Raw genomic sequence first — 9,975 nt, 5'->3', positions numbered from 1 at the left:
CTAACACACATGTACGCACACAAACGCACGCACACAACCACACATGCACACACACAGACGCACGCCACAAACAAATCCATGTCTTAAACCTGGTCGTGCATGTCTTCGCTTCCTCTGTCTATGTCTTTCTTCTGTCACCCCCTTCCTTCTTCTTGTCTTCTAGAGCCCCCCTTTGTGCCCCCGCCCTTCCACCACTATTCTCTGTCGTCCCCCTGCCCCCTTCCTTTACTCCCCTCCCTCCTTCTTTGTTGTCTCGTCTCCGTCCTGCACCTTTCCCGTTTCTCTTGTAATTCATCTTTCTTCGCGCAGCACGTCTCCTTTCAGTTCCCATTGTTAGCTTTGTCGATTTGAAAGTAGCTCTGTTCCGCTTTGCTCTCTGCTGGCCTTGAGTACGTTTCACTGTTCTGTGCTGCCCTGTTCAGCTCTGCCCAAGTCATTTTTGCCCAGTTCCGTTCTGCCCTGTTCTATTGTGCACTGTTCTGTCCTGCCCTATTCTGCCCCATTCTGCTGTGCCCTGTTCTGGGCTGCATTTTTCTGCCCTCGTCTGCTGCGCACCGTTCTGTTCTGCCCTGTTCTGCAGTGCACTGTTCTGTGCTGCTCTGTTCTGCCCTGTTCTGCAGTGCACCGTTCTGTTCTGCCCTGTTCTGCTGTGCACTGTTCTGTGCTGCTCTGTTCTGCCCTGTTCTGCAGTGCACCGTTCTGTTCTGCTCTGTTCTGCTGTGCACTGTTCTGGGCTGTTCTGCCCTGTTATGCAGTGCACTGTTCTGTGCTGCTCTGTTCTGCCCTGTTCTGCTGTGCACTGTTCTGTGCTGCTCTGTTCTGCCCTGTTCTGCTGTGCACTGTTCTGGGCTGCTCTGTTCTGCCCTGTTCTGCAGTGCACTGTTCTGTGCTGCTCTGTTCTGCCCTGTTCTGCTGTGTACTGTTCTGTGCTGCTCTGTTCTGCCCTGTTCTGCTGTGCACTGTTCTGGGCTGCTCTGTTCTGCTGTGCCCTGCTCTGTTCTGCCCTGTTCTGCTGTGCACTGTTCTGGGCTGTTCTGTTCTGCCCTGTTCTACTGTGCACTGTTTTGTCCCGCCCTGTTCTGCCCTATTCTGTTGTGTCCTGGGCTGTTCTATTCTGCCCTCTTCTGCTGCACACCGTTCTGCTGTGCACTGTTCTGTGCTGCCTTTTTCTGTTCTGCCCGGTTCTGTTCTGTCCATGTCTGTGGTGCCCCTTTCTGTTCTATTCTGTCCTGTTGCACACTGTTCTGTTCGGCCAGTTCTGCGTTGTCCTGTTCTGCCCAGTTCTGTGCTGCCCTGTTGTGTTCTACTCCGTTCTGTACTGTTGTGTGCTCCGATGTTCTTTTCTGCCTAGCTTTGTGTTGTCCTGTTATGTTGTGCACTCTTTTCTGTCACCCTGTTGTGCTCTGCCCAGTCATGTGCTGCCTTGTTCTGCCCAGTTCTGTGCTGCTCTTTTCTGTTCTGCCCAGTTCTGTGCTGTCCTGTTGTGTTCTACTCTGTTCTGTACTGTTCTGTGCTGCGATGTTCTTTTCTGCCTAGTTCTCTGTTGTCCTGTTATGTTGTGCACTGTTTGTGTCATCCTGTTTTGTTCTGTTTTATCTTGTTCTGTGTGGCCCTGTTCTGCCCAGTTTTGGGCTGCCCTGCTCTCTCCACTTCTGTTCTTTTTCTGTTAGGCACTATTCTGTTCTGCCCAGTTCTGAGCTGTCCTGTTGTGACCTGCTCTGTTCTGTGTTTTGTTCTTCCTACTATCGTGTTGCACTGTTCTATGCAGCTCTATTCTGGTTGCCCAGGCTTTGTGCTGCCCAGTTCTTCCCACTTCTGTTCTACCTTTTTCTGTTGGGCACTGTTCTGTTCTGCCCAGTTCTGCGCCTCCCTGTTGTGCTCTGCTCTGTTCTGTGCCACCCTGTTCTGTTCTGTTTTGCAATGTTCTGTGCTTCCCTGTTGTGTTGTGTCCAGTTATGTGCTGCCCTGTACTTTCTACCCACATCTGATTTGCTCTGTTCTGCCCTGTTGTCTTCTGTCCTGCCCTGTCCTGCCCAGACCAGCTCTATTTTGTAATATATCTTGGGTTGATGTATTCCATCTGAGGCCTCTCTAGTGCTTACTACAAACAAGAAGAGCTTCTGGGCTCTAGGCTACTTATGTGCAAATCCTCTAAGCCATGCCCACTCTGGCCAGTGTAAACTCTACTCTGTCTCTAGGCGCTGGCCCTGGAGATGGACACTGAATCAACCATTAATCATATTATTAGGAATGGTTATGGAGGCCTTTGTGTGGATGAAATTGAGCAGCACTGTGGGCAACAGAGCAGTGACTCGGTGAGCAGAGGGTTAAATTAAATGTAGGCGGTGTTACCTGGTTGTGTTAGGGACACCAAGCACACGTGACTCCATGGAGCTTTAATAAAATATATAAAGATATATATTGTCTAGTAGCGGTTGCCAGTAGGTAGTTATTGTTAGGACCGTGTTTCCACAGAAAAAATATTTTTTTACTTGCCTATATCTTTGGCACCATTTGACGAATCCCAAAAAGGTTCCCCAGTGATTCTTGTTGAGCACAGAACGTTTCACAGTGATCTGTGAAGTGGGGGGCCAAAAAAAGGGGGAGTCAAAAAAGTTACATTTCCCATGTTAATTCCCATAAGTTCTTCGAACATGATTAAAGCTTGAACCGCAGGATGGAATTGCACCAGATTTGGCGGAAAGCTAGCTTTCGTACACAGATTCTGCTTTCGGTTATTTGGTGTAAATCCGTTCAGTAGTTTACCAGAAATTCAGGTAAATCCAAGAATGTATATCGCTGGCAGCGAATAAATTGTGAATATTTGTGAATTTTCATGAATGCGCGCACAAAAGAAGCTCTGTAATTGGCTGGCCACAACCTGACTAGAAGTTGCGGCCGCCATTTTATGTTATGGGAAAGGGTTCCCAGGCTGAAAATAGAAATGATAAGTGGTATAAGGGGTCAGGGTGGAGGTATCCCGCCCCAGGGGTATGGTATAAGGATGTTTTAGGGTCAATATAAGGATTTAAAATGAGTTTTCTTCACCATGCACAATATTTGCGAATATCCTCTAATATTCGAGGATATTCGAGATTATTCGAGCATATGCAAAAAAAAAGAAAAGAAAAACATTCAAAGACTCATTCATACACTAATTCATTCACTCATACATACACTGAGACATGCACCCACTCACACATTCACTCAGACACTCATGCACCCACTTAGACCCGCTCATAGACTCACACACCCATTTTCAGACGCACTCAGACACTCCCGCACCCACTCACAGAGCCACTGACAGAGAGGCCCTGAGGCGCGGGGTTAGGTGCTTAAAAGGGCTTGGCTGCAGGCCCTGCGGCCAACCCCTGCCGCGCACAGCCACAGGTCATGTGCGGTGAGGGTTGTATCAACATAGAGTAATTAAAATTACTGTATGTTACAAAACCAGAGAAATTCACTGAAAAAAACAAAGGTTACAGGGATGTTATAGTTAGGTTCTGAATTTACTCAACCAAAACCATAGAAATGAAGCAGGTATAGTTAGAGTTCTTTCAAGTAACTATACCTCGCGGCCTAAGGTAACTATTGCAGTAAATTGCGCCTTTGCCGTGCACAGGTAATTACTCCAAATTATTTTATCACTGATGAGATCTTGTACGGCATCTTTGATATTATCACTGCAACATTTGCAATAAAATTATTGATCAGAAAACTGCACATGGCGGGGGTGCGAGTTACGGTTACCTTAGGGCGGGAGTTATAGTTACTTGAAATAACTCTACTGAATTTCTAAGGTTTTGTACGAGTAAATTCAGATACTAACTATATCATCCATGTAACCTGTGTTTTTTTCATTTTATATATATATACGCACACATGCGTATTACTTATAGCACTCCCTTCTCTATTAAGCTGTGCTAAGTCACACAGCAGACATCGCTACATCGTTTAACGCCTCACTCATTAATATCACGGCCATTTCCGAACAGAGCTCATTTTATCGACTTTAGAAGCATGAAGCGCCATGCCGGCAGTAAGCGAGCTCGAGCCTGCGAGAACAAACCTTGGCAGCACGCGCCCAACCTACTGAGCTATGGTACATGCCCCGCGAGCACTGTAAGGGCAATGGCTCAATGCTTTAGCAAAACAAAATAATGGTTCAATGCTTTTGCAAATAAAAAAAATAGTTCAATGCTTTTACAAAAAAAAAAAAAAAATGGTTCAGTACTTTTGCAAAAAAAAATGGTTCAATGCTCTAGCAAAAAATAATAGTAATAATGGTTCAATGGTTTTGCTAAAAAGCTAAGAGGAGAAAATCAGAGTTTGTCTTAAACTTAGCCTGTATTTTGTGTAAAAACACTCAATAAAAAAGGACAATGGAGGGGCGCGATATTTTGTTCCACTTCTCAGTGCAGTGGCACCAACGCTGCAGACCTGGGGTCTTCCCCGCGGGAGTCCCTGGCAAAGCCCCCCAGGGCCCCACCTCGTCCTGAAACCTGCAGCTCGGCAGGGGATCCCCTGCCCCGGGGCCCCCGAGCGGGGACCCCTGCACTCGGTGTATTTCCAGCAGAGGGGAGACGGCCGCCGCGTCACGCTCCGAGAGCTCCTTTTTTGGGGCTCCCCATCCCACATCCTGTATCCATATATGGGCACATACATCACGGCAGCATCACGGGGACTCCTGAAATGGAGAGCCTGCGGAGGGCGGAAGATGCGAGCGCGGTATAAAAGGGGCCGGAGGCAGGCTGGGCTCACAACAACACTGGCGAGGCCGGAGGAGGGGGCGCAGAGCGCAGCGCTGGTACTGGCCACTCACCCCTGGCACCTGCACCCACAGCTGTGGCACACCCCTGGCAACAGCATCACCGCAGCATCCTTGGCGCACCTGGACGTAGGCATCCAGCGGCCACATCTCTGGAAGAGACATACCCTGGCACATCTTGGGCACACCCCTGGCAACAGCATCGTCGTGGGCTCTCTGGCATATGTGGGCAACGGAATCTTGATCTTCCCGTCACATCTCTGGCAGGAGCACCCACCTTTCATGCCACACCCCTGGCATCAGGATAATTCAGGGTTGTCTGGCACATCTTGGCAGCGGCGTTCACATCTTTGGCGGAAGTGCCCACAGGTTCTGGCACATTTCTGGCAGGAGCATCCACCTCTCCCTGGCACACCCCTGGCAGCTGCGTTTTATATACTCCATGGCACCAGCATCGCCCTGTGATATGTGACATACTCTAGCAGCAGCGCCCTCAGCTCAGTTTAACGTCTTTGGCAGCGCCAGCAGGTGCCCACCACCACCTTGGCACGGAGGATACCCACATCCTTTGCGCACTGTGGCAGAAGCATCCCGGTATCCCTGGATTCGTTGTTCTCAGCACCAACGGCGCACACCCACATTCCTCCACAGAGCTGGGCGTCCCCGGGAGATGCAGGGCACCATGGACTTCTCATGCCAGGACTATGCCAAGTACGAGGGGGACACGGAGCTCAAGCCTGCGGGGCACCAGAGCGTGGAGCCCGGGGGCTCGGAGCAGCCACTCTACCCGGAGCAGCAGCCGCAGGGGGAGGCAGCGGGCTTCACCGAAGGTAAGAGCCGGGGTGGGCATCGCCATCTCCAGGGTGGCATAGGGCCCTGTCGCGTTCTCTGTGCACAGGCTGGCATGCAAGGGCTCTCTCCGACCGAGGGACCAGGGAACCCGAAAAGGGGCCTCTTCGCCACCGGGGAGGGTGGCTCTAAAGCTGTGCCCAAGGGATCACATGCAGCGAGGGGTGGCATGCGTGTTACCAACAGCAGGTTCATGAAAGGAGATGCAAGACTGCAACATAGCGCATGGCATGAACATTACAATGATATGTGTGTTCTTACATGCATGTATGGTCTATACAGAACAATATGTGTGCAGTGCACATGTGTGACTGTGTACATACATATGTCCGAACATATATGTCATTTTTGTATCTTTTCATTAGTGAACATGCTTAGGAACACGCACAGTATCACATATTTTGCACGCTCAATTTGTGTATGCACACGTGCATTTATCTAAACGACAGTGCAGATATTAATCCGTGTGTGTGTGTTGTGTAAGTATATATATTCCAACTGAGATATGCACACACACACGTATATATGCCTATTTTTTATGTAAACATATACACATCGTAGACACTTAAGTTGCACGTAGATATGTACATAACATATGTGCACTCACACATCTTTATTAGTAGTTGCCCTAAAGTCACATCTCATTTCTGGTGCTACTTCGGGGGGCCACACATTTCCGCTCATCCGCCTGTGTCACAGAATGTGGTATTACACTGAACACTTGTGCACGTATTAGTCATACCAGCAGGGTGGCCATAAAGCCGCGATAAAACACTGCCTGTGAGGCTTGGACTTCATTTAGGGGTCGCCAGGGGTCGCAGCTGGGGGCCCTAGCTTGTACTTTGAGACCCCTGGCGCTGCCTTTGCGACCCCTGCCCTCAGAGGTGGCAAAATCAGTGCCAGGAACACATTGATGGATCGTACTTAATGACGTCAGTTGGGGGGCTCCACTCTTTTTTTCTGCCAATTTTCTTATAACAATAAAAGTGAGTAATTCTGTATTATTCACTGTTAGTGCAATAAAATGGAGCCGGGATATGCCCCTCCATGGCAGCTGAAGTATGTAGAACGGCTTTTAAATGTATTTTGTGTGCGCGCTTGCGGGTGAGAGTGTGTTTATGTGCGACAGAGTGTGTAAGTGTGAATTTGTGGGACATACCGCGAGGTTCTAACTTTGTTTAACATTGAACTCACGCTCCTTGTATGGCGCGGTCGGGCTCTAGGCGCTACAGTTTAAGCTCACGTTTCCCTTCTCTTTTCCTAGGCGAGTTCCTGGCCTCTGAGGCGCGGGAAGAGCCCTCGGACTACGCATACCTGGCGGAGGAGCCCTCCCCGCCCTCCGTCCACTACTCGGGCACCTTCTTCATCGACTCCCTGCCCCAGCGCGCCCAGGACCAGGAGGCCCTCTTCACCATCATGTCGGGGATCCTCGGCACCTCGCCCTTCCGCCAGAGCGAGGCGCTCTACTCCGTGCCCGAGGCGCTACAGAACCACATGGACCTCTACGCGCACTGCGCGCCCAACCTGAGCGTCTCCGTCCAGCAGGGCTACCCAGAGCAGGCCTATCCTGGCTACCAGGAGGACAGCCACCAGGTGCCATCCTCGCCTACTCTGGGGAGTGCCTGCTCCTCCCAGTGCCTCTTCCAGACCAAACAGGAGGAAGATGTGAAGTACCAGCCCGCGCTGGACAGGGCCAGGCCCCAGTGGGGGTCACATGGCGGAGTGCCGGCCTCTTACTCACCGGAGGGCTTCCCCAGCCCGGACAGGCCCCAGACTCTCTTTCAGCACCTGGGCTCAAAGATCGAGAGCTTGTTGTCCGCCTGCTGCCAACCGGAGACTAGCGCCTCGAGCCCAGACTCTGGGAGCTTCAGTACCAGTGGGTTAGGTTTTGTCTGTCCCACGGAGGGATTCCAGAACGCCGGCGACCTGTGCCAACTGTCCAGTGACTTTAGTGACACCAAGCTGCACCTCTTCCAGTCCCAACTCCTGCAGGACCTGGAGCCCTTGCTGTCACAAAGAGAGGTGGTGTCCACTCTCTTGAACCCCAGCGAGCTGGCCCACCACCACCAGTCCCCACCACTGCCCATGACAGACTTCCTGGGCCACTCTCCGGGGCCAAACCCACTGCTCTCCAGCTTTTCAACTCACGCTGTGGCAGAACCCCGAAAGAAGACCCGCCGAAACAGGTGTGCCCCAAAATGCTTCCGCCCCAAGCCGAACGAGAAGGCCTTCTCCTGCCCGGTGGACACCTGCATCCGCAGCTTCGCCCGCTCCGATGAGCTGAACCGCCACCTGCGCATCCACACTGGCCACAAGCCCTTCCAGTGCCGCATCTGCCTGAGGAACTTTAGCCGCAGCGACCACCTGACCACCCACATCCGCACCCACACGGGTGAGAAGCCCTTCTCGTGTGACGTGTGTGGCCGTAGGTTTGCGCGCAGTGATGAGAAGAAGCGACACTCCAAGGTGCACCTCAAGCAGAAGGCCCGCGCAGAGGAGAAGCTGAAGGGGCTCGGCTTCTACACTATGGGCCTCTCCTTTGGGGCGTTATGAGGAGCCGCCCCACCAACTTAACTTCAAGCCAGGTCCTTGTGGCCTCAGTACCACTTTGGGGGATGTTACTCCAGTCGGTCATGTGTTTTGATGTCCTTCTAGTCGAGAAGGTCATGAGGTGTCTAGTTGCAAGGTGTTGGCCTTCTCCGTGCACCATGTTCAAGCAAGCTTAGGTGTTCGTTGCATTGTATGCGGAACGCTGATGGGTATGTACCATCAAGCAGCCTACAAGCTCTGCCGATGAGGTTGAGTGGTGGTAGGCATTGTTGTTGCTGAACCTCAGCCACAGGCATCTTAGCTTGGTCTTTGTGGACATTTCAGCACCACACTGGGAGTGGACAGCTCCCAGCACAGTGCCCACAGAAGCAAAGGACTTGCCAGCAAAGGCACTAAGGGGCTGTGTAAAGTGTTGCTGCTTCTGTTTCAAAGTGTAAATAAAGTCAGACCCACAACAAGGTCCAACCAAAAGTGACCAGAGTGAGATCTGTCGTCTTGGTCATGTCAAAGATTGCTGTTTGTCACCCGCACTGAGGTACAGGCTGTGCTTTTGTGATTCCCGCAAGCCTCTTGATATGCAATTTCTGTGAACTATGTTGTTTGTGGCTGTGGAGCGACAAAGATGGTGGCAGAGACAATGCATGTTTCTTTTCCCAGTTCCTTCTCCTATCAGACTCGTGGGAAAACTGGATATCCTCTGCGATCCCTAATCTAACACCTAAGGTTTCATTTCTCAACCTCAGAAGATTGTGGCATGCATACATTCCTACCTTGAGAATCTGCTGCTATGGGGGCTGTTGTGCAAGAGACTGGCTCATTAAATACTGTTACTTCATGGTCCAGGTGACATGTTTACAAAGAATCAAGCCCTGGTGTTCGACTCCAGCGCTGACCGCGATTGCTCTTGGATGCTACAAGCGTGGTGCATTGCATCACTCATTTTCTTCAAGTATTCCTCACTCACTATCAGTGCCCAAAGATGCTCTCCTTGTCTGACTGGATAATGCACAAGGAAAGCCCTCTGCTGCTACTGTAAACTTGCAGCCCCTTTTTTTCAGGCACCTCTGGAAACCCCAAGAATACCAACAAATGGCTGTGTGTTCTGTTTTTAGGATCTCCAGCTGCAGTGATTTGAGCTACTTGCGAAATGTGAGGCAGGGATGAAAACTGTTTTTTTCAGGGCATTTCTGTGTTTTCTGGGACTTTTCAACAGAGATGGCCGTTTTCAAAGAAACTTCTTTCCAATTTCAGGCACTTTAAGGTCATTGGGAGATGTTTTCAGGTACACTCCTGGAGATGGGATTTTTAGACATAGGGTAAAGTGCACATAATGAAAAGTGAAATAGATGGAATTCTGATGTCCAATTATATATTTTTCTGCTTTGTTTGTATTTTCTGCTGTTTTTGTAAAACAGAAACGTGATCAAATGAGATTCACAAGAAGCTGTGTTTATTTTTTCAATAAAGGTGAAAATGGTCACTACGTATGCCAGATGTCTCTTTTGTGAAAATGTTATCCCTCTGTTTCTGGGGAGAGAGAGCTGTTAAGGTTTGCTCAAACCATAGAAGCGTGTCACACATTTGTTTGAGTATCTCAGAGCTATTCTCATATGATACGGTTAGGGTGAGGGCGACAGGGTAGGGTAAGAGTAAGGGAAACTCCTTACCTAGGGCTAAGGTAAGGGTTAGTGCTTATGTAGGGGTGAGGTAAGGGTTAGTCCTAAGCTATGGTAAGGGTTATTCCTTAGCTAAGGTAAGGTAAGGGTTAGTCCTTAGCTAGGGTAAGGTAAGGGTTAGTCCTTTTCTAG

General features: G+C 50.2%; 1 protein-coding gene across 1 annotated transcript; it reads left to right on the top strand.

The window, feature by feature from the left end:
* Nucleotides 1-4,759: 4,759 nt before the first annotated feature.
* On the top strand, nt 4,760-9,652 carry EGR4 (early growth response 4). Its single transcript, XM_069205616.1, has 2 exons — nt 4,760-5,598; nt 6,882-9,652. The coding sequence occupies exons 1-2, from the start codon at nt 5,439-5,441 to the stop codon at nt 8,168-8,170; spliced, it is 1,449 nt and encodes a 482-aa protein (XP_069061717.1). The 5' UTR covers nt 4,760-5,438; the 3' UTR covers nt 8,171-9,652.
* Nucleotides 9,653-9,975: the final 323 nt, after the last annotated feature.

This window comes from Pleurodeles waltl, chromosome 1_2, assembly GCF_031143425.1.
Source record: "Pleurodeles waltl isolate 20211129_DDA chromosome 1_2, aPleWal1.hap1.20221129, whole genome shotgun sequence".
Taxonomy (NCBI): domain Eukaryota; kingdom Metazoa; phylum Chordata; class Amphibia; order Caudata; family Salamandridae; genus Pleurodeles; species Pleurodeles waltl.
Note: the sequence above shows the minus strand (reverse complement) of the source record. Positions and strands in the feature narration are given on the sequence as shown.